Source organism: Patagioenas fasciata, chromosome 1, assembly GCF_037038585.1.
Source record: "Patagioenas fasciata isolate bPatFas1 chromosome 1, bPatFas1.hap1, whole genome shotgun sequence".
NCBI lineage: Eukaryota > Metazoa > Chordata > Aves > Columbiformes > Columbidae > Patagioenas > Patagioenas fasciata.
Window position 1 is genome coordinate 68,549,664 of NC_092520.1, and position 24,541 is coordinate 68,574,204.

The 24,541-nt window shown below is 45.9% G+C and overlaps 2 protein-coding genes across 14 annotated transcripts in view; one reads left to right on the forward strand and one right to left on the reverse strand.

Moving 5' to 3' along the window:
- The window catches only part of MAP4K4 (mitogen-activated protein kinase kinase kinase kinase 4), a 163,585-nt gene extending 149,159 nt beyond the window's left edge, over positions 1-14,426 (reverse strand). For 4 of the 13 annotated variants that reach the window (XM_065829518.2, XM_071808234.1, XM_065829511.2 and 1 more), the window contains exons 1-2: positions 13,916-14,425; positions 13,480-13,545 (exon numbers count right to left, since the gene is read on the reverse strand). In XM_065829518.2, coding sequence (XP_065685590.1) covers positions 13,480-13,545; positions 13,916-13,972 — 123 coding nt within the window. In that variant the 5' untranslated portion in view covers positions 13,973-14,425. Of the gene's footprint in view, positions 1-13,479; positions 13,546-13,915 lie in introns of all 13 variants that reach the window. The other 9 variants (XM_065829519.2, XM_071808241.1, XM_065829515.2 and 6 more) reach the window with 4 other exon arrangements.
- A 4,727-nt stretch (positions 14,427-19,153) lies between these two features.
- Positions 19,154-24,541, forward strand: part of RFX8 (regulatory factor X8) — a 73,418-nt gene continuing 68,030 nt past the window's right edge. The window contains exon 1 of the mRNA XM_071808075.1: positions 19,154-19,427. Within this exon, the coding sequence (XP_071664176.1) occupies positions 19,154-19,427 (274 nt within the window). The remainder of the gene's footprint in view (positions 19,428-24,541) is intronic.

Below are 24,541 nucleotides of genomic sequence, written 5' to 3' on the forward strand. Positions count from 1 at the left end.
ATACAAAACATATTTCCTGACAACAACAGCACATGCTGACTACATGCTTTGTTGACAAAAAGCTAAGAGGTGCAGAGCGACAGAAGAAGAGGACGCTCCAAAGTCAAAGCCCGATCACAGCGAGGGGTGGATCTGCAACCAAAGTGGCTCTGTCAACGACAGCAGTTTCATTGCCTGTTTCTCTCTTCCTTTCCCAAAAGCCAATGCCAGCACTGCCACGACACTCTGCCCACGAGAAGACACCTCCAAACTCAGCAACTTAACCAAAAAGAAGTCTGCTCAGTAACTAATATATTTTTATTCCTGAAGAGGAAACCAGAGCACTCTTCCATTACCTCAGAGGAAACCTAAGGAAAGGTAGCATTACTCAGAACTGATTTACTGCCTCAAACCATTCAGAAAACCATAAAGCCAGTGACATATAAGACAAGCAGCTCATTCACAAGAGCTCTTTGATCTTAAATACAAATAAAATTAGGTCAATATTAAAGATTTTCATTCCTTGCCATATAAGACTTCCACAAAGGCTAAGAAAAGCTTTTCCCATCTCTTCTTTTAACACTCAAGTTATTTAGCAAGTAACATTTCTTTCACATGACTTGAAACATTTTCTCCATATTCACTTGTCATCGCTCCACAATTTAACTCCTGGCAAGCACCTAGAACACATAGGGGGAGCTGCACAAAGCATTCTCCACAGCCCCCAAGGACAAGTCCAATCAGAGTACTTCATTGTGTTTCACATCGGGGAGAAGAAGGAGCAAAGCACACCATTCCCAACAGTCCGATCAAAAAAAAAAAACAAAAAAAAAATATTTTTCGGTAATTTCTTATTCAAAGCATTCCCGTGATTTTTTAACAGCTGAAGAAGAGAAAGCCTGTGCCGTCACTATTAATAGACTGGCACTCTTTCTTCCCCCCGCAAGATCACAGCAGAATCACAGGCAAAGGCGACAATTGAAGGGAGCCTGGAGGTGTTCCCGCCCTGCCGAAGCGCCAGGCCCTGGGGTGTTGGGACTTCTCTGACAGCACCCCTGGTACAGCACTGGTGTACAAAACACTGGCCATGAAATCAGGGAGCTCCTTGCCATCCAAGACTTCCCCGTAGTTCTCGGCACCACGACTTTTGTTCCTTCTCCTGCAACAGTACATCATTTACTTAGTCTGCCAAAATAACACAGGATTGAAGGATAAACTAAGGATATAGCATCACTTTGCATTTTCGGTTGAACCTGCTTGATTGTGTTACATGGCTTTAAAATGTTATTTATTTGCTCTCTAAATCAACCAAGAACTCTCATACAAAGAAAAAGGCCCCTAAAGCTATCACTGTATTGTGATACCTGTTCACAGACATCAATATACCAATTTTAAAGGTATTAATGCTGCTGTTTAGTCATAGTAAATATCCTAATACCTGCCACACCTCTGTTACAGAGAGCAATACAGTTAAATAGGAGCTATTCAATATAGGGCTTCCTGCAAAACTCATTTAAACATAGGAACCCAACCAACTGCAAGACAGCACACAATAAACCCACTGCAAACACAGGTAAAACTAACAGGGGTACCATGAGGTTAGCCCTAGGAGATTCACCTACCCAGTCACCCAAGAACATTTGGCGCTTCCCTCTGGGCAGCTCTTGAGAGACCAGAGGGACAACATGCAAAGTCTTCCTTCTCTTTGGCTTGGGTAAGGGTGAAAGCTGACCCTGGCTATCACTAAGGGAAAGAAGGGATGTCTTTTGATTAAAGTACAGAACTTTGCATTCAGAGATTTGGACTGTACCTCTCTCACATGTTTCCTGGGTGGCTGGGAACAAATTATATCAGTTCCCTGCTGTACTTCCCTCCCACATCCTCACTCCAAAGTAAAGCACAGTGGATAACTTGAGTATCAGAGAAGCACACGAGCTCTGCTTCCTTCTGTGCTTATACGGGAGATTACCGTGCAACTGCTAGTTCTGTTTAACAAATGGTGTGGAATATGAAACTTCGAGTACTTCAGGAATGTCGGCAGTAACTGCTGAAGGAGCATGCAGTATATTGCCTCAAAAAAACCCAAGTGTTAATTAGAGAAAAGATATTCGGATTTTCAACAGCTTGAGATTTAAAAATAAGATTCACAAACAGATTGAGTTCTATTAGCTGAGTTTACAGCTATGGAGAAGTAACGCAATGACATGGCTGGGAAAAAAAAAAAAAAAAAAAACAAAAACCCAAACAGGTTTGATGGGAAAAAGACACCTTGCAGAGAAGCACACCTTTGAAACAACAGCTTGAATGTCCGGCACTTAATTATGACCCTTATCAACATCATCAAAAGAGTATTTCTATAATTCTGTCCTGAAAAACAGTAACCTGGAATGAATACATTCTCTGTAGAAGTACAATTTATCTGAATGGGAAAGACCCCAGTGCTTACTGCTGAGGACACAGAGAGGAGACACAAGGCACTGACTGCTTTTCACCCTGATATTTCTTCTCACCCAGATCCCTCAGAAGTTTGGTAGAAAAGAAAAACTGACTATATTCAAGTTCCCAGCCTTCATATAAGAGTGCAGAGATACTAACCGAAGGCAAGAACGTTCACCTCCTGGTAAAGACATGCAAAAACAGGTCATTTATTTATGAGTCTTTTGGGAAGTCTTTTAGGATGTTTCCCTTCCAGCGAAGGCCAAGAGGGGTTTTACATGTCATTCACTTTCACACATCCACTTACAAAGGTATCTTCACTTCTACTGTATATCCCACAAAGAAGATGGACTGTAGGAGCTACTACATGCATAGCAGGGTGGGGTCAACCTGACCAACCTCAGATATCTAGAAGACATACAACTAAGACATTCACCCTATTATAATTAACAAAGACCCAGGTAAAGAGCAATTTACCTATCCTAGAGTAGTTATCTCCAGAAGTCATTCACCTGTCCTATACCATTACATTATGAGTTCTAGAGTACACAGCTCAGATCTAGACAGTGAAAGGACAGTAGGCAGCTCAACTACTTAAGCACCTTTCATCCAAGCCCACTGCAGAGAAACAAGTTGAAAATTACTGATGAGACATGTATATCAGCAGTTCTCACTACAAACTGCATTTTTCACCTATCAGGTCATCATAATATAACTGGAGATAGACAGTGCTATCAGGTTTTTTTAAGAAACATAAAAGAAACTCAATCAGATCAACCAGTCAGCAAACACCTCATCATTATATGCAAACACTGCTGCACTAGTTCCCCCAACAATTATCTTGATTATTGCAGTAGCACATGCTAGTGGACTACAGCTGAGGCTCCTTCCACATTTAGATTTTCTTTATGTACCCCCACCTGCAGGGGTTTATAACTCAGCTACATGTACTCCCTTTTGACAACAGCCTTGTAAGATGGGTACAGTTGTGTTTCCCTTTAGGTATTCTATTGAATTCACTTTGTGAGGCACAAAGATGAAGAAAAACAATGAACTGCAGTAATGTTGAGGGGTTTCAGACTTTAAGACTCATAAACCCAAGTACAGCATAGTATACTTTACTATAACACATGAAGGCCCATGGACTTTAAGCTTTTCCTTCCTGGGTTTGAAAACAAAAGCACCCAATACCATTAGATAGCAAGAAGTGTAGGGGGTAGGTTTTGAGACAAGTTTGTTTTGTTTTGAGCTTACTGTTTAAATTAGAATCATGAACTCTTGCCCACTGTCATCCCCTACAGCTACTCTCACAAAATCCTGGGAAGAAGCAACTGAAGCTACCAGAGCTTAACTGAAATTGACTGTTGTGTTTTTAAGACTCCAAGTAATTTTTAACAGTTCCAAATACAAAAATATAAAACAAAGTGCATCAGCCTTGAGGTAAACCACCAGGAATAAACTGTTGCCTTGGTAGTCCTCAGGAAGTTAATAAAACTCAGATTTGGTGCAACCGAGTATTTCAAGCTGCTGCCATTCTTCTACCTACCTAAGTAATATATTCCCATTTCACCTCTGACTTATGGTGAAGCTGCCAGGTGCAGGAAATAAACCCAAGAAGTCCATACCATGAACTGCTACAGCATAAAATGATGGTAACCTGAATATTCAAAAAAAAACCAGCCCGATTTTCAGAGCCCTAAGTTGTCCACTGAAGCTAAGGGGAACTCCATAGGCCTATCAAAAAGAAAAGTCACTTTTGAGGATTAGACAATACAGAGTGAGAAACCAAAGACCAGGCAGATGGGTGTTACAGATGGACGTCGGAAGCAGCATTTCCATGTAGAGAGTGGCACTAGAAGCAAAGCCTCCAGAGGCAGGTAAGGAGCAGGGCAGCACCCATGCCTCCAAAACTGCAAAGGCAAGAGGCCCAAAGGGATCTTACAGAGCAGAGGTCTTTGACACCTCTGTTATAGGGCTTCATAGAATCACAGAATAGTCTGGGTTGGAAGGGACCTTCAAAGATCACCTACTCCAACTCCCTGCAATGAGCAGGGACATCTTCAACTAGATCAGATTGCTCAGAGCCCCGTCCAGCCCGGCCTGGAACGTCTCCAGGAATGGGGCATCTATCACCTCTCTGGGTAACCTGGGCCAGTGTTTCACCACCCTCAGTGTAAAAAATTTCTTCATCATGTCTAAACTGAATCTCCCCTCCTTTAGTTTACAACCATTACCCCTTATCCTATCGCAACAGGCCCTACTACAAAGTCTGCTCCCATCTTTTTTATAGGCCCCTTTTTAAGTACTGAAAGGCTGCAATAAGGTCTCCCCAGAGCCTTCTCTTCTCCAGGCTTCCCTGGCCAGGGTGATTGGAAGAGCAATAACTGGACCTCACCAGCAGCCCCAGGGCACTAATGAGGCACTATGGGCACATATGGAAGAAAGCAGAGCAGCGGCCATGGTGCACCACCAACATCCCCAGCAGCCGTGCTGCTGACCCCAGCCTGCAGCAGACCTTCTCCAGGAGTAGCACTACCTGGCTCCAGAAACCATGTGCCTACAGCCCATGTTACTTCTTCAGCCCCAGGTACAAACCCATGAGTCACTGCGATCCTTGCACAGAGAGCAGCTCTTATCAACACGCCATGGGACAGCTCCAGAGGGAGGTGACAGAGACACACCAGATAAGCACTACAATACCAGTATAACTGCCTCCATGTTAGGAGTTCTACTGCATTAGCTGTTTTATTACTAGACAGGCTGATCAGGACCTGTTGGCACTTGCAGTGTCCTGTTTGTATAGCGATTAATGACAGCTCCAGCGGCAGAGCAACCCAGGGAGGCACGGTTTCGGTGGGAATGGAGCACTTTGCCAACAATCTGCTCCCAAAAGACATCACTTATTCTGGCACACAGTCACAATGCAGCTAGGTGGGCTGAGGGAGGTCTCGTCAGCCCAGGCTGCACTGAAATCAGCACAGTAAACTCTAGTCAATAAACCTTCCTCTGGTGTGCATAAGCTCAAAGCTGGAGGGAAAGCTAGTGAACTGCCATAGGTAAAATCTAATCTCTTTCATAATATATAAATATATATTTTTTAATATAAATTATATATGCTAATGTATTTCTACTGACAAATAGCTGCCCTTACTTTTCCTGATAATAAACACTTTTGTGACTCCACACCACTTTTTGTTTCCCACAATTATGAATCGTGCACTAATTCATTCTCAACATTTAAGCCAGCTGCTTCTTCGCCCTTTGTTTTCCTCTGTAAATTCATCTTTACTAGGCTGCTTCTCTCTGAGCTGTCCCACTATCTTCCCAACTCCACATCTTCCCACAGATTTGGTCCTTCAGTTGTCAGTATGATGGAAGATCAAGCAGGGGGAGGGCACGGGGAAGCCCCAGGGAAATGTCAATACCCTTCATGCCTGCTACAGTGAGTTGCACAGAGCACTTGAGACAGGAGTTGCACCAATTTCTAACTAAACTGGAGAGAAGCCCACTCCATCCATACATCCACCTTGTCCCTATGTGCTGTGGAAGTGCCAGTCCTCTGTAAGGGTGGGCATCTCCATTCCCCAGCCTCTGGAATTTCAACCTTCTTCAGGGGTCCTTTTACAGGTCTCCCAAACAGCAGTAAATTAAAACCAACATCACTGAGGTCAAGTCATAGTTATGAATTACCTGCAGAACAGCAGATTTCACGCTGCTGCAGGATGGCAAAGCCCAGCAGAGTAAGGGGATTCTCTGCCTGCAGGGCTGTCTTGTCTCCAGTCTGCATTCACTTCTCTTACAAAAAGCTGCTCTGCCCATCTTTGTAACAGTGAAATAAATACCACAGAAGTTAGGACTGTTGAGCCCCATGGACACCTAGAAGGAGATATGTCAAGCCTTGCTCAGGGCTAGACAGGGGACCAGGAACAAGAGTCAGGTAGAGGCATCATGAACTTCACACCAACATTTTGACAATTTGGCAGTGCTCAGCAGTTTGTGACCAGTGCAGAAAATACACTTTGGAAGTAATACTGAGATGCAATATCAAGATCTCCAAGCTTCCTACATTCAAAGCTACCTCAAGGTTCCCAAAGAGTACACACAGTCCTGGGTTTTTCCCCCTCCCTTTTCATAGTTGCCTGTTTTTACAGCCAACAGTAACTCTTTTTGAGCCCATGCTGACCCAAGAAACAATCAAGTACCCATAATGCTACAAATGTAAGGTATTTGATAAGAACTCTTGTGCAAAGCTATGTGATCCCCTCCCAAATGCACCTCTCGTTTCAAGAGACTTGAATTCTTTCCACCAGCTCCAGCAGGAGTTGGACTGGGACCTAAAATAATGCCGCAGATAAGGATCTTACTGTAACTTTTGACTACAGTCAAGTTCACATTGTGCAAGTCCATGCTATTGAGCTTAAATAACAACGTCATCCCAAGGCAGGGAGAATTACTTCTGGTGGAGCCAGAGTGTATAGTCAGAAATGTAAAACAGGAAAAACAAAAATACCGCTTCTCTCCAAGGAAAACAGATCTCGAGAAGGTAGGTACACAACCTAACCAGCTGAAATCACGCTTGCAACAGAAAGTACCTCTTGAGCAGAAGACGGGTAGAACATAAGACATACACACAAACACATGCTAGACCACATAAGAAAAGTCAGTTAGCATTCTAGTCCAAAACTTTATAGTAAAAAACGTATATGCTAAAGGCAGGGAAATGCAAAGGGTGAATACCTCTTGTAATGCTGGATTCCCTTTGGGGACATTGCTCTACATCAGCCCCTAGGGTGGGAGGCATGGACCTGCCGTTATCGCACAGGCCAAAAAAAGCATTTCTGTATACTACTAGCAAGGCTCTGGCACCTGGAAGTTGATAACATTAACAGGACAGACGAAAAATAAAGCAAGGAAATGGAAGATGTACATTCCTGTTTGTCTCACCTTCTTTCTTCAATATCCCTAAATTAACAAAAAACGCTATCCTGGGCCTTATGAATAAAGCTCACCTTTCCCATGCCTGGAGCAAGGTGCTGAGACCTTCATGGGTCAAATCATCTATCTACCTCTGCAAGCCTGGGGAAATGCCCCCTTACCACTGCCAACAGGGAAAGAGTACATACACATAAAAAGCAAGGAGAGAGTATGAGACTATTCCAACCGAAATTTTATCCACATCAGTTGAAAAATCCTCCTACAGAAAGCTGAAAACATTTCCAAGGAGTCAGCATAAGACTCAGGGCTGTATTGTTACATCCATCACCTCGAAGACCTGCACACACCGAGGTCCCAGAGTGCTGGGCCCTCTTCTAATTCCTCCAGGAATAAGAAGTCCCTGCCCTAGGAGCTTGGAGTTTGATTTAAGACAAGACACAGAAAAAAAGACGTTTTGACAAACAGACAGATGGACTGGGGGATGAAGAACAAGAGCGACATGTGGTTACCCATAATTGTCAGGTTGCTTTCTTTTCTCTTTTTCTTTTTTTTTTTTTTTTAATAAAAATAAATATCAGTAATCCCCACTGGCCACCTGCCTAGCTTTTGTATATTTAATTAAGAAGGATTTGTGCGATCGAGAATTGGTCGAAAGTTCAGCCAATTCGGAGGAGAATTATGAGGGATGGGGGCAAACAACACTATGGGCTATATCTAGCTGCAGGACCCTGAGAAATGTCGGTGTTCCAGCCACTGCCTTGTCCTTCCCAATTCCTCCAGCAACAAACTCTCTGTTTGCACCACCATCCAAGGAAAATCAGAGGAGGAAGGGAAAAAGAGCAGCTCACAGTTAAGAGAGCTGGTCTGGACCAGTTCCTGAAAGCCAGTGACCTCACTGATCCTCAGTACAGTTTGTCTTTATAGCGATAAGACTGGAATTGTATTCATGTTTAACAAAATCATCTGAATCCACAATGATGTCCCTTTAGCAGCAAGAAAGAGGAGAGAGGGGGAAAAAAAAATTCAACTGAGTTAGTAGAGAATACCAGGCACTGTCCCCTCTTCCTACACCCCAACACAGTCACCTTGTAAGATAGAAAGTCCATTAAGACAAAATAGAGTATCCTTAGCGTGGGAAAACATTTATCCAAGTTTTAATTTATTTTCAAATCAGCATTTAAACGACTACATCTTACATCATTTCCTTTTATGAGCCAGCAGTTAGACAATACACATCATTTACATGCAGTTTTGGAAGGCTGCAACATAAATCAACAAAAGAAGCCTTCACTATGAATTAACTATTACAAGGCTCCTAGAAAGCCACACCAGCCTTCATTGAGGGCAATTAGGAGTATCATCCCTAATTCTCATCCTTCTGGTGCGCTCCTGTTATGCTTCAGAACATGCACAAGAATATCCTTCCCCCAGTCATTACCGCTACAAGAGAATTACGATGCCTATATGTGAGACATAACAGCACACTCACAACAGCTATTTTAAATTGTAAGCTGTCTTTAAAAACATACACATACCCCCCCAAAAAATAGAAAGTGACTCAGCAAGTTAACATAGCTCAGCCTCAACAGCGAAGTTAATAAGCTTTATGCCTCTATGAATGATCGGATGGCAGAGATTTTTAGATTTGTAAAATATTAACCAATGCCTTTAGTTCACAGGTCATTTTTGCATTAAAGAAAAAAAAAAGAGTCAAAAAGAAGGAGGAAAAAAAAAAAAAAAAGAAGCAAACACAGCCAGCTCAAATCTTATCTTGAGGCAAATTTCAGGAGTGTTTTCATTTTGTGTGAGCCAAACTTCAAATTAAGCTTACTACTGGATGTGAAAAACTAAAATCTAACCACAGTAATGTCAAAAATGCTTCTCCACTATTTGCAAAAGATCAAAAGAAGTCCTTAAGGCAGCTAATCACTTGGTAAGCTGGCTACAAGTTCCAGCTACACCAAAGTGCTCTGATAAAGCAGGGCTGAGCTCAGGAGGGAAGGAGATGGGAGGCACAGCCACCCCCCAAGACACCAGCACGCATAAAAAGCACAATTGCAGGTTAACATCATTTTTTTCCCCTGAATTTTGTGCCACTCACATCACTCCCTGCTTTCACCTCACTACTTTGCTGCTTAAATGCGGAGTGAGGGGCGCTGAGCCCAGGGCCCGGGGTGCCCAGCCCCGGGTCCGGATGCTCCTCTGCCGGCTCTGGACAAGCCCGCACATGCCCCTCGGCTCCCATCAGCTGATACCAATCTGTCGAAGGGAAATTTCTCCCTCCGTACTCCAGCAGAGGCGTTGGGGGCTCCTTAAAAGCGTTAAGCTACAGGCTCAAGGGGGTTCCGCGGCCAGGTTCTGCCTCGCAACGTTTAACCCTTTGCTTTCTAACTTACGTGCGGCGCAATGTGCAAAAACGTCCCCCTTTCTGCCCTGCCATCATCCTTAAATTTTAAACTAACTACAACAGGGCAAAAACAACTTCAGGCCAGCCTTTCATTTGCCAGGGTTTCAGGTGATCAGCAGAGGAGCTCTGCGTTGCCCCTGGATGAATGAGCCACCCCCGTCACTGCCCCTTCCCCTGCCCTGGGCAAAGACTTCCCAAAAACACCCCGTTTCCTTGGCAGCACCCTGGATGGGGGTGCATCAGGCTCTTTTTTTTTTTTTTTTTTTCCCCTCAATTCACCAGCATGTAACAAGCTCCTCTTGAAAGGCAAGAATCCTTCACACAGGAGAGGTGTAAGCAAAATTACAAAGATGAAGATAACGTAAATTCTATGGACTTTTAAGTGGAGCAGTTGAAAACTTAGTATTCTTTAATACCTCATCACTGAGGTCCCAGGTCCATTCCACATAAGGCAACCCACTTTAACGGCATAAAATCCCAGGAGGATTCACACTGCTCTATGACAGGGAAAAACTCCACTTGCATTTAGTTGCCAAACAACTTAAGAACGTCCTCATATTTCATGTGTGTATATTTATCTATCTATATCTATATATATCTCTATATACATCTATACACCTAAATGAATGGCCAGGGTAGAAATATCTATAATCATAGAATAGTTTGAGTTGGAAGGGACCTTCAAAGGTCACCTACTCCAACCTCCTGCAATGAGCAGGGACATCTTCAACTAGATCAGGTTGCTCAGAGCCCCATCCAGCCTGGCCTGGAATGTCTCCAGGGATGGGGCATCTCCCACCTCTCTGGGCAACCCGGCTCAGTGTTTTGCCACCCTCATTGTAAAAAATTTCTTCCTCATGTCTAAACGGAATCTCTCCTCCTTTAGTTTAAAACCATCACCCCTTGTCCTCTCACAACAGGCCCTGCTAAAAAGTCTGTCCCCATCTTTCTTACAGGCCCCTTTTAAGTACTAAAAGGCCGCAATAAGGTCTCCCTTGAGCCTTCTCTTCTCCAGGCTGAACACATCTCTAGCCAGACAGAAGTATCTCTAGCTAGATATATCTGAGCTATTGCCAGCAGGCTCAGCTAAGGCAAAGAAGAGAAAACCAGGACTACATTCTGCTTTTCAACAGGTCGGCGCAGTCTCCTTCCCAGTGCTGGAGAGGAGACTCCCCAAGCAAGGCAGAACGACCTTCGGTCGGTATCATCATCGCCGGGGTGTATGAGCCAGACAAAGAGATAACGTCATGCCCTCTCCCGCTCCCTCCGTCCCCCCCGCAGTGGCAGGTCGCCAGCCAATCCCGCTCCCCGTGCCCGGTGACATCATCGCTGATGCCGACACCGAAATGTGGAAGTAACATCAAACTAGCGCTGCCCCAAAGACCCCTCGGCATGGGCTCCTCATAGACAACTTGCCCCCCACACACCTCACTGCCCCCCACCAGACCTTCGCGATGACAGGCCGGTTAAAAGGGAAATAAAACCATTTGGGAAGAGGGATTTCAAGGAGAGGTTGCTGGGTAGAAAAGAAAGCGGAAGGCAACAAGCAAACATAGTGTAACCACATTTTTCCCTCCGTTATGCAGTTCCTCCAAAAGCCCTGGAAACATACACAGTTTCATCTATAGGTGTCCCTGGAGCTTTTTTCCTAACAAAACAGCGGCTGCAAAAAGTTAAGTACTATTTCACTGCTATTGCACTGATATTTATATATATATATATATATTTATATTTTTTTTTACATAACTGCGTTTTTTCAAGAAGAAGAGGTTTAATCACATCAAGGAAGTTTTTTGTTTTGGTATATTTTGTTTATATAGAACTCTGTTGGCTGTCTCCATTGTGTCCACAACCGTGGCCAAATACCTATGAAGTAGCAGTGCAAACCCAAACTTACACACCTGTCAATGTCTGAAAGGCTCCATAGCAAAGCAGTACTTACTTATTTCTTTTAATTCCTGACACCCAAACCATGATGCCCTCAGTTAGCAGGCAAGACAAAACATTTCCATCACTGTCTAACCAGTGAGGGGAAGGGTAGGGAAATCTCAGACACACGCTAAAACTAGTACCCCGATCGAACCCGCCTGCTGTTCCCCGTTATCAGAATGACACCGATGCCCTTAGACCTCAGGTGTTCATTCACTCTTCCAAGTCGATACTTGCATGGGCTGAGTTTCATTGCTAGTGTTAACTATGCCAGGAGCCTTCTAGCATACTGAAAGAAAATGAAATTAAAGATCTCTATTGTCGAGACAGTTAAACAAACAAGGACTTAGCTCGTTAACAAGTAAGCCAAGAAACAATGCACCAAATTGCAATAATTAACAGGAGAGTCTCAAGTCACACATTCACACCCTGCATTTTTTTTTATAAGAAGGGTTCAGACGACGCAAACTCTGGGAGTAAGAGGATTACAGAAAAAGAAAAAAAATAAATGGTGTCATTTAATTTTTCAGAAAAAACTTAACAGTCACAGTAGTGTCAAAATGCAGCTTCTCATCCATCTCCCCCCTCTCCTCTAGCCTTTTGAGCCACATCCCTTTTTCCAGCTTTCTGCCAACAGCAGCTGCCTGGTTATCCCACTTCTAGTCTTAAAATGCAACTCGCACGCTGCGCAGACTACTTCATCATGAAGGCTGAGGTTCACGCCCTCAAAACAAACTGACATGTGTTTCATTTGCAGAAGAGGCACCAAAGCGCTTTATTTAGTTACTGGAGCTGCAAGCAGCAGTATCTTGCCATCAGGGAAACTCACCAATTATACTGCTTTGTTTACAAGCAAAAAAAAAACCAAACAAACCAAACAAAAAAAAAAAAAAACCCACACACACAAAAAAACCCAACACCCAAGCAGCTAGGAATAGTCGGTTACTTTCAGTTATCTCTCCTTCCCCCTACAAATGTGCCTTGCATTTCTATGCAATGTAAGGCTAGAGCCTTCCGTCTTCAGCCAAGTATTAAGACTGTGTGAATAATTAGTCATCCTCACTGCAAAGTCATGCAATCTCGAGATTTGTTTGTTCCACTGGAAGGGAAAAAAGAAAAAGGGCTAGTTTCACACCCACATGGGCACTCTCCGATTTCAATTTTTTAAAGTCATACACTTGTCAAGCAGGTTATTCTGGCAATTCTGATTTTCACTAAATCAGCTTCACTGCTTCGATCGCTTATTATTGTCACTCTACTCCCCCATCACTGCACAGCGCAGTGGGACCGGATGCAGCACCGTTCACCCCGACTCAACAGCTTCAGCACTTTGAAGGTTTTCCAACAAGGAAACCAGGGGACAATTTTAATGAAGGCCGATGCCTTTGTCTGAAGTCACTGCAGCAGTAGCAGTAACTTCCATGAGGGCTGCCAGCAGTAATTCTGAATAAGCCCATGGACTCATTTGTATAGTTTGGACACACTCTGACAGGGTCCACTGGGTTTGGTCATTTCTTGGCAGGGGGGAATAAGGACAATAAAGCACTATTTCATAATTTCAGGATGGGTACTTGGGAGAGTAATTTGTGCCCCTTTGGAAAAGCAGAAGCCAAGAGGCTGACAAACTTGTCATAGGCAGCAACAATGACAAGGACAACATTTTTATCATCCCTAACTGTGCTGCTTGCCCCAGCGGGTGGCTCGTCATCAGCCGTGTGCTCAGCCCGGCAGAGATGCCAGGTATCCTCTAGAAAAATGACAATAATAAAAGGCGAATAAAATCTGCCACAAACCTTGTAGACTTGCCCGTACGTGCCATTGCCAACCACTTCCACCAGTTCAAAAATCCCAGCGGGGTCCTGGGAGGGGGGAAGGGAGGAGAAGGGGCAGAGTGGAGGGGGGGGGGGAGAAGAAAAAAAGCGGGGTTACATTTTTGCGAGGCGATGGCTGCTGGCAGAGCCCAGCGACCGAGCCCGGCTGCTGGCGGCGTGCAGCTGTTGCGCCCTGTTTTTCCACGCACATGCCAATACATGCAAACAAAGGAAAAGCAGCCCAGGGCCGCGCTCCCCCCGCCCGCCCCCGCGGGGCTCCCCCCACGGGGCTCCCCCCACGCTACCGCCGGCCCCCCGCGCCCCAGCCCCGGCCCCAGCTCCGGCCCGGCCCGGCCGCCCCGGCAAGGGTGCGCCGGCCCCCGCCCCGCCGGCCCCGGCCCCCCACCCCGGCACTCACCCGCAAGGAGGAAAGGTCGATATCCACCAGACTTTTTGCAGGAGAATCGTTCGCCATTTTCCCGTCTCTTCCTTTTTTTTTTTTTTTTCCTTTTTTTCTTCTGTGTTAAATAATAGCGAGGCCGCCTACCCTCTCCCCGAAGCAGCTGTGAATTGCGCGGAGCTCCTCTCCTTTCTTCCGCCCTTCCCTTCTTCACTCAAGCCCCGCCGGGTTGAAACTCTTCAGCATTGGGAGGGGTTGGCAGGGGGGGGGATGATGGATAGATAGATGGATGGTGGGAGGAGGAGGAGGAGGGGGGAGACGGAGGTAAAGGAAAGGAAGGAGGGAGAACAGGGGGTGCTGCTGTCCGTCTGTCTCCCCGCGGTGCGGGGCTGGATCCCCCTCGAGGCGGGCGGCGGTGCCCTGGCCGGCCGGTCGGTGGGTGGGTCGGTGGGTGGATCGGTGGGTGCCCGCGCGTCCCCGGCGGCAGCGGGCTCACACCATGTCGCGGCGGCGGCGGCAGGAGCGGCGCCGGGGCCGGCAGCCTCTGGCAGCCTCACAGTGCACCCCGCACCCGGGCATGGCACGGCTCGGCTCGGCCCGGCCCGGCCGGCGGCGGGGCGGTGCTCACGCCGGGAGCCGGCAACCGCGGCCCCGCTCTGGCATGGGGCGCTCACGCCCACCGCCGCGGCGGAGCCCCCGCCGCCTCCGAGCCCTCCCCGCGGTGCTGCCCTCGCATGAAACGGCGCCGGGCACCGGTGGGCAGGGGCTACGCGTCCCGGCGGCGGCGGGGTACGGGCGCGGGGCTGGAGCGGGGTGCTGCGAGCCAGACAAAGATAGCCGGGGAGGAGGAGGAGGAAGAGAAGGAGGAGGAGAAAAGGGATACAAAATATACTGCGAGCGGGGAGAGCGAGAGAAAAAACAGCTCCCCCTTCCCTTCTCCAACAGGAAAAACCGGCGGAAACGCGCCCGCACCAAAGCACTGCTGGGTAAATTCGCGGGGAGAGAAAGAGAGAGGGAGGACAGGGAGGGGACCGGCCCTGCCCGCCCCGCCGCCCCACAATAGCCCCGACGGCGCGGGGGCGAGGGAGGAGGGCCTCGGCCCCGCCGCGAACAACGCCCGGGCCCGGATGGTGGGGAGGCCCACGCGTGTCCGCGGCACGGCCGTAGGGTTACGCGACTGGACGGGGTTGATTCTGCCGCGCCGCCTGTACGGTTGCTGTGGGCAGCCCGCCCTGCCTCTGCCCCGCGGCGTGGGCAAGGAGGGGCCCGTCAGCCGCCCCCGCTGCCCCCGCCGCGCCTGTGGGGCGAAGGTACCGCCGGTGTTAGGCGGTCGCCACCGGTATCACACGGCGCTCTTTGGAAATAATAATAAAAAAAGTGCACAAGGGTGGTTGGAGAGACCCCACTGCCGATGGGGTGGGGCATAGGAGTATTTTCCCCTCCCCATCTCCAGTGAGATGACTGGCAAAATCTGTCATCTTCTCTTTCTGCCTCCCCGGCCAGCGCAAAACATTCCTGCCCCATTGGAGACCTCTGTGAAAACATAACTGGCCTTTAGGACCAGGTTCAACAAACTCATGAGATGGCATTTTGACACATCGTTTACTGACAGCCAGAACAGTGTCAGGTCCCCATTCCCACCCAGAAGTATCCTCCAGAAGAATCCAAATCGTAGAAAAAATCTCATTACCCTCTCTCAAGCTAGTCACATCAGGCAGTTGCATGAAGGTGTAAACCTTGGCAGGATTTGTCTCTCATTGAAGTTCTTTATCACACTGATACGGCAAAAATGTTACCTGCTTGCAAGAGGTCGAGTTATGTTTCCTGTGGGAACCAAGGTTTTCCTGTCTCTTTTACTTTAACCACAAAATTACATATACATAGCTATAAGTATCACAGAAACATACTTTTAAAACAAAGCAAACCTGTTGAGCAGAAAGTGTAAGGATAAATTACCATAACAGTTTAATGGTGTACTTCATTTTCACTTAAAGTATAGTTACAAAGAAAGGACACTCAGGCCTGCACTGGGCAACTGTTTTTTTCTATACAGGAGCCATGAAGATGAATTACCAAAGGCCTGGTTTGTGTTACGTGGCTTATTTCACACTGCATTTCTATGCATAAGAGCAGCCTTGGTAGGTCAGACCCATTGTCTGTCTAGCCCAACGTCCTGTCTCCAGATGTAGCCAGTGGTGAATGCTGAGGGAAGAGCACAAGGATGCTTCAGCTGTCTAGTGATACTTCCCTGGGGCATCCTCCCAGCTCTCCGAGCTCAGGGAGTTCTTCAGCAGCATTTGCTGTCACCACATTTCATACCCCCTAATGATTTTTTCCTTCCATCAGGTTGCCCGTTTGTGAATTTGTACGTGCTTCTGGCTCTTACAGTGTCCTCTGGCAGGCAGTTCCACAGACGTTCCACCTGCTTGTTATGTGAAGACCACCTTTGTTCGTTGGCTTTGAACCAAGATCTGCTTGCTCTTGTGTTGGAAGAGACAACAATAATTTCCTATTAATTTTCTCCATTACATTCATTCTTTTTATACACGCCCTTTGTGTACCACCTCAGTTTTTGCCAGCTAGCAAATTTTGGTGGTTTTAGTGATACCAGAAATGTAAGCCACTCCATACTTGTCCTTCTTTGAGCTGTTTCTGCTTCTAACATCTTTCTAAGATAGGGGAATTGATCTCCATGCTGTGTTCACGATGTTGGGTTCCCCATCCAGTGTCATGGTAAAGTCCCGTTTTCCAGTCTTCTCCCGCTACTCCCTTTTTTCGTTATTGTCGAGTATGAAAATGACATTACTGTGGAACATGTCTTTTATAACTCCACACTATTGCCGTGTACTTCTGGATGCTGCAAAGACTTTGAAGCCCAAACTCTGACCTGCAATTTTTCCAAACCCAGTATCTGACGCCTTTCTCATGCCCCTGAAAAATAAAGTCTGAGTTTTGTAGAGCTGAGGCTCTCAGCTCGCTTTCAACATTGTAGCTCCCATCTGGCTCCGCCATAGTGCCCTCTCTCTGCTTTGAGCTTATACTTCCCATAGTGAGATTCGTTTGTTTTAGTATTGCAGCAGAAGACTGATAAAGAAGTGCTGACAAAAATATTGTGAATCCTTGAAAATTGTGGCATTCTCTAACTTTAGCGGAAAAAAAATAGTCTTCATAACAGAGTAAATCATAGAATCATAAAATGGTTTGGATTGGAAGGGACCTTAATGATTTCCTAGTTCCACCGCCCTGCCATGGGCAGGGACACCTTCCACTAGACCAGTTTGCTCAAAGCCCCATCCAGCTTGGCCTTGAACACATCCAGGGATGGGGCATCCACAGCTTCTCTGGGCAGCCTGTTCCAGTGCCTCACCATCCTCATACTGAAGTAAATGCCACAGGAGAGCTTCCTGCTGGGAAGGAAGCACCACACCAGGTCACCTTCCTTTTCCTTCCAACACAAGCTGAGGGATGAAAGGATTGCTTTCTTGAGGAAGAAGTCTCTCTGGCTGTGGCCAAAACCACTCTGTTCACATGTTCATCATGTTCTTCACCAGCATGGCATACTTACCCAGTTTGGAAAGTCTAAAGGTTAAAAGACCAAACCTAAAACCACTGGAAAGAAGATGAGCAGTCTGCTTTAAGTCTTCCTCACAGAGTGAAACCAGCACCACTGAAGGAGACAGTGAGACGGCCATCGAAAATCATAATGCAGATGAAATGCAAGGAAAGGCAATTTCAGCCTCGTGGATAGTCACCCCACACACAGAGCAGTAAATGACTGTGTCTTCTAATGACAAACTAAGTAGAAGCATCAAAAAATCTGAGTCAGCTCCATCTGTTCAGGAACAAAGCAGGAGAAAGCTGCGGGGCCAGTGTGCTGCTTTCTGTCACCCTCGGACTCGGTTCCGCCCGTTCCTGCTCCCTGTGTCTGCAGCAGCGGAGGGAACAGAGAAGCTATAGTTTCCTGAGCAGTTTCAGCATCCCTGACAAAAGGAGGCTGAGCCTCCCTTTCTCCAGCCATTTATCCCTATTCTCTGGCCCCTCACCCCCGTCATAAGCGTTCGTACAGCTGTGCAGTGAGCAAGAACCCAGCAAAGCTAGCCCAGGAAAGGAAAAGACTTTTTAATGTTGCTATTGATCAGTTCCCTGGGCTGCTTCATCACATGCCTTCTTGAGCAGTGGTGTTGACAAGAGGGAGTGGGGACAGAAACTGCATATAAGGGAGGAAATGTAACCGTAGTATTGCTTCTTGGTGGTAGCTGTGGCTTCAGCCGATTTCAATTCTCGGTGGACCCGTAGGGGTAGAACTAGAGAAACTTCCTTCCTTACTGAAAGAGGCACTGTGGGAGTAATGGGAACCCAACATTTATGTTCTGGCCACAAAAGAAATTCCTTGCCCTCTTTTTTTTTTTTTTTTCCCCTCAGTTCTTTGAAATTGTCTTTGTTTTATTCTTTTACGCATTTATTACACTGGGGCCCTAATCACTGACCAGAGATGTAGAGGTCATGGACTACACTAACTTTTAAAGAGCTTAATCATCAACAGTATTCAAGGAGATGAGTAAAGAGACAGGAAGTTCTGAATTTTCATTCTGTTTCTGCTACTGATTCATCCTGTAGCCTTGGGGCATCTCATTTCCTGCCTCTGTTCCCGTTCCATATGTGGAAAATGGGAGTGATTTTGACCTACTTGATAGTGTGAAGTGTTTGACATGTGCCCTGTTGTACTGTCTAGGGAAATGGTTCTCGCCTTGGCCAGGAAAGTCCATAAGGGAGGTTCAGGCTGGGGTGAGGAATAGCAGAGCACAGACTAGCGAACAAGGCTGAGTGAGGTTTTGCACAGTCCAGCTGTCCCGTTGCGAGTGGGCTCGCAAGACCAGAGGGAGGTTGGAGAGGCTTTAAAGACTGCTTGTTCTCCTTGTGCTGGTGATTATAGGACACATTGGGAGCCAATCGTATACAGAAGGGTGGCACACTATCAGCCTTCCTCCAGCTTATGCTATCCCTTTGCTGTCTCCACCACCGCTATCTCACACTTCCATGTGAGGGCTGCTCCACGTGAGCACTGCTGGCACATCCAGGATCTTAGCTGCTGTATCTGAATGTTGTATAGGTGGATGCATTCCTGCAGCTTTGGCCGCCCAGTTGTGCACGCACTGCTGCTGGCGACACACCGCTGCTTCCCCCCTCCTCAGGATTCTGCACTGCCTCCTGGACCCATGGGTTACCCTCATCCTGACATGCAGCCAAGGATCAGGCATGGAGCTAGACCTGAGCACAGGGAAGCACGCATACATGTTGCTGGAGGTGACACCAAGTTGCACAGGGCCCAAAAGGAGCAGCTTTCCAGCAGCTGTATGCTTTGAAGCCATCACTGTCCACCCACTGGCTTCCTCTGTTAGCGGATCAGGGAATGGATTGAAAGGACTCATGAAACTAAGGAGCTGCCTAAAAATAGCAATCCTGCTAGCCTGGGAAGAGGAGCAAAGAGAGGCAGAGTACTTTCTAGATCTGCTCGGTACCGGGTGGGAAGGTACAGTGCTGTCAGCACTCTCAGCACTTCAGAGGTGCCCACCTTCCCCCATCCCCTGCCAGGCTCCACATCTGTGCTGTTCTTTCAGCTGTGCCAGTACAGCTCCCCTGTGTTGTGGTCAGGTAGCTGGGCTGATCTCAGCAAAGAAAGCACCTTTTTTTCTTTCTTTTTTGCAGTCTTTGCTTTACTTCTTATTAACACCCTGCTTTGAAGGCGTGGTGGGCAATAATATGAGAACAAGAATTCTTTAAGTTGTTATTGCTCAGAGATCTAGGTTTCATGAAACCGCATCCTAAGTGCCATTTTGGGGTGAAAGAATTTCTTCAAATGGCATTGCAGTATTGTCTAGAGAGACAAATTAACCTTAGTCCTGTAATAATACCATACCTGTGCAGCACTGGAGCACCCAGCAGTTCTAACTCGATCCAGATCATGAATGAACATATGTCAATGTTCTCATGAAAATAACATAATACGGTGTTTATACAATCTTCATGCTTTTATGCTGGCTGTGGTGGAGAAAGATGGTACTTGGTCTATCTAAAGCCATAAGAAATGAGAAGCTGATAGTTGAAAGTATGGTATGAATTTTACCAGGTTTGCCAGGACCGTGTGCTCCAAGAGAAATCCGGGAACAAACCTGACCCAGCAGGGTAAAGTTTGGTCATTTGCATCATGTAGCTGTAGTATTTTGAGTCTGGTTCTGAACAAGTCCGCATAGGATTTACATCTGTGGAGCCACAATGTCCACAAGGAGGCTGTTCCTATCTCTGGAAGAGAACAGGACAAGGAGGGGTGACTTCACGCTGCTGCAGCCTTTCACTGACTCCACATCCCTAATTAATCTTCCCAGACTGAATTCGCACCACGGCCCAGGATCTCACACTTCACAGCAGACTGGGAGTTGACAGTCCTGCAGACAGGCTTAAAGCTGGCAAAAATGCATAAACCTGGAATAAAAATCCTGCTGTGTGCTTTGGCTAATTGGGAAGATCCTAGGTATATTTTCAGACACTGCCCATGCTCTAAGTTTTAACCAGCTAGCTGTTTCTGGTCCTGCGATCTATCACACTGAGCACGCAATTACCGAATGTGGCTGGCTGTCACAGGCTATCTCTGCTTGCAGTTAAGCTGGCTGGTAGTTATCTTCCCATGACCCAGCTGTGACACTTATTTCACCTCTTATAAAGGGCCCTCAGCCACATCTGCAGCAGCTATGACCAAACTTTTTCCTCTCCATTTGAGTCAGAACTCCTTGGGGAGTACTATCCCTCCTCACATTTGTTTAATGTGCCTTATCTCACCCAGAGGCACCTGGCGATGCTCACCTGGAGTTTCTGAGATCTGTGCTTTGGGCTGATGAGCAAGGCAGAGAGACAACCCGCTCACACTGCACTTGTGCCCTGGAATAAGAAAAGCTGCTGTATCAACATGATGGTGGCTGTGGCTCTGCAGGTGTTTCTCTACAGGCAGTGCTTGTGTAAGGACCTTGCAACCCTGCTCCACCAACCACATGTGCCCATGTCCTATGCTTTTCCTCCTCTTCTTCGGTTCCTGTCACTGTGCTGTCTTTGTGGTTGTGCTGGTGCCTTTACTGACAGAGCCATGTGATCAAACAGATCAGAATTGGAAATAATCCTTGTTTTCAGATTTTGGGTTGCTTTATCCAGCTCAGTTGTGGTCACAGTGAGGTGAAAAAGCAGAAACAAGCAAAACAGTGAGCATGGAGGTGGTTGGTTTGCTCTTTCATAAGCTTCCAGCTTATATAAACACGGTTTAAGTTGAGTCTGCAAGCCTACCAGGCTCTTGAGGAGATAGGTGGGGTTTACTTCTCAAGAACTTAGACCTTGTTTTGACATGGCCCTGAACATAGTCTTGATGTGCCATGTAATGAGTCAGAAATGCTGCAATGATATGATGTAAAGCACTGAACCTGTATGATCTTACTCTGTCAATTCAAGTGTGTTAAGAAAATACTGAAGGAGTCATTTTGTCCCAGAACATCTGATGGAGCAGGTGCTGTAGCCAGCTTAAAAAAAAAAAGAGCATAAATCTGGCACAGAAATATTTCTGTATACTTGGTCTAACTGAGTTGAAAGATTATTGTGTGCTTACATCTAATCCAGAGCAAGCTGATCCCAAAAAGCCCACAGACCTGGTAATAACGAGTCTGTAACCATGGCCTGAGTCAAGTTGGTACAGAATTCATGTTATCGGAATGAAGCCAATGCATTTCTACCAAGAGTGGGCTTCTGCAAGAAAGCTGTGAGAGCATAAATTCCCACAGTGCCCCTGGTCTGAGTACAGCTGCCCTCATCCTGCAAATTTATCCCTATGTTGAACTTCATGCATTGTGCAAACTCCCTGTAAATTCATAAATCTGTGAGGACTGTGGCTTAAGTGAGGTAAATTACAGAAATGAAAATTAAAGTGTAAAGCATATATTTTAAACAAACATTAAGGCTACAAAGTCTGTCCTTTGAAAGCTTTCTTCTTCAGTTTCTAAATGATTATTATTTGAATGAAGTCACTTTCGTTTTGTGTTATATTTGACAATGAGTAGGGAGTCATGTTTTGAAAGTAACTCTAAAATTGAAGAGTGAATTTTCACCAAGATGGAAAAAAAAAAGAATGGCATAGGTGAGAATTAGCTGTCCTTTCAAATGAAAAATTAAAAACCTAGTGCTGTTGAAGGAAACGTAGAACCACGTAAGGATTTCCACAATTAATACACATGCTTAATTGGTTTAAATTTCCCTTTCATTTTATACAGCACGAGGTCCACAGAGCCCATAATTTCTTGAAACTCTGGCTTTGTCAATGAAGCCAACTTAAAATATTCCCTCTCCTCCCTTCCCTGGCACCTTGTACCTGGTTTCACACTGCAGAGCGCTGCCCCCTCCGTGGGCAGCTCCTGCTCTGGAACAAGGGTTTGCAGGGCAGAGCCACACACTGGGTTAAAATAACACTCCTCCAGAAGAAGGAATCAGTTTGAGCGTGAATCAGTTCTGATTTCTGGCGTGACCCCACACACAACTGCAGTGGCATCACCGAGGAGGCTGTGACAGCAAAGATGAGCATGTGGGAGACTGAAATGGTGAAATGGTGTTGGCAACTCCTTAAGTTAGCTCCAACAGCAAAGCCAAGATCTTATGGAGCTGCTGCTGACATGTCAGTAGAAATGCCAGGGAAAGGTCCGTGGGAAGAGACAAAGCCTTTAGGCATCACCATGCAGCATATAATTTAACGAAAGACACCCACTGGTCATAATGGATGGTTGAAATGAAAATATTAGTCACCCTTGGGCTGGTGATTGACACAATGTAATCCTCCAGGTATTGTTTTTTTAAACAAAATGTTGTCATAAAAATACAGTAAAAGGTTGCATGTTGTGGGGCATTGCTAGGTTTTGATGTCAGGCGAAGTGTTTTAGCTAGAGTTTGGCCTGAAATGACGTTTTCTCTCCTTTTCTAGATCTTGTGGATTTACCAGGTGGCTCTTCTGTATGGTCCACTTACCTTCTGTGATCTGCTTTTAAGTAAGCCAAATATCGGGGGTGCTGCAGCACAGCAGCTTGGTTAAGCTTCTCAGTGTAACTGTTAGTGAACAGCTTCCTTATCAACACAATTAATTTATCTTCTGAAATGTGGAGATTTTTAGGAGTCTTCTGGTCATAAGAGAAACACTGAATAACAGTGGGTCTACAGAGAGCTATCACATGTGGGATTCACCTGTCCATTTTGCATGCCTATATCTAAGCTGGTCATCTAAGTTTCCTTTCAGAGCTGACTGAAAGAAGCAAGCACCTCCAGGGTACAGTTCATTTAATCCCAAAACAGACAGCTCAAGTGGATCAGGGGAACAGTATCTTGGCACTGAGGACAAGGAAGGCATGGTGAGTGTGGATGCTGAAGCCTGCACTGAATACATCTTGGGCTGGTGTGATGAATCCCATGCAGGTGGTTAATGCTCTTTCATGCCATGCCAGTTTTTAAGATTTTTCAGCTCTGTGGTCCTGCATGCTTGGGAAGCTATTTATCCATTTGACTAGAAAAGTGAAGTCAAGGGAACAGATATTTAACTGCTGTGAATTAGTGTAGCTCTTGTGAAACTTCATGGAAGCTCTGTTGATCAACTTCTCCCCTTTAAGACTGGTGTATTTACTACAAGCAATCATCATCGGGTACAAGTATACTGTTAGGCAATGGTGAATAAGCAATTTTCCCTTAGCTCAATTAGCTCTGAAATGGAAAAATCAAGGAAATTTAAACAAAGAATAGAAAAACAGCACATGATTTCCCAACAGCACTTGAGAACTTTTTCTGCTGCTTTGATCGTTATTGTTCCCTCCTCTCACAAGCCCAGACTGGAGCTGTTACTAGGGCTAGGTGTAAATACATAGGGACAAATGATGAGATGAAGGCGTACACCACAGGATGAAGTCCCAGTTCAGAAGACAGCTTAAGTACTGAAGGTAGCGGGTTGTTAATGACATGCAAATGCACACTTCTGAATAAGGGAGTTCTCCCAAATCAGATCCAAAGTACTTGGCAAGAGCACTTTGCAAAGTTCTCCTGGACACTGCCAGATGTACTCAGACCCTGCCTGCAGTTTCTGTGCTGATCAAGTCCTTGATTTTCTCCAGGAGAGAAAAGATCTCTTTACACTAGTGTCAGGATCTGAAATTCTGCTCATTAAGGATGAATATGAGCTCTCCCTTGCACTTGAATCTTGACAAGGTTGGAGGTAAAAACCTATGCAGCTGGAACCTTCTTGACCTCTTTGGAATATAAGAAGGAAAAAAAGAGCCAGTCACCTTAGGATCAGACATTCCAAGCATTTTGTGACAGTTAACCACTTTCCTCTCACTATCAAAATAACGTAGGACAGAAACACTGTATGATTTTTTGATGATGAAATTTTACACTGGCAAGGTAATCACCATGATATTTAAATATCAGCCTTCTCTGTGCATCACACAGCAGTTTCCAACATCTTTACTTACTACATCCTACAGGACAACAGATAACATCTACACGTAATATCACTTAAATCCCATATATATGTTGTCTGAAATCTCCGAGCACTTTAGAGAAAAATAATATTGTCTTTAT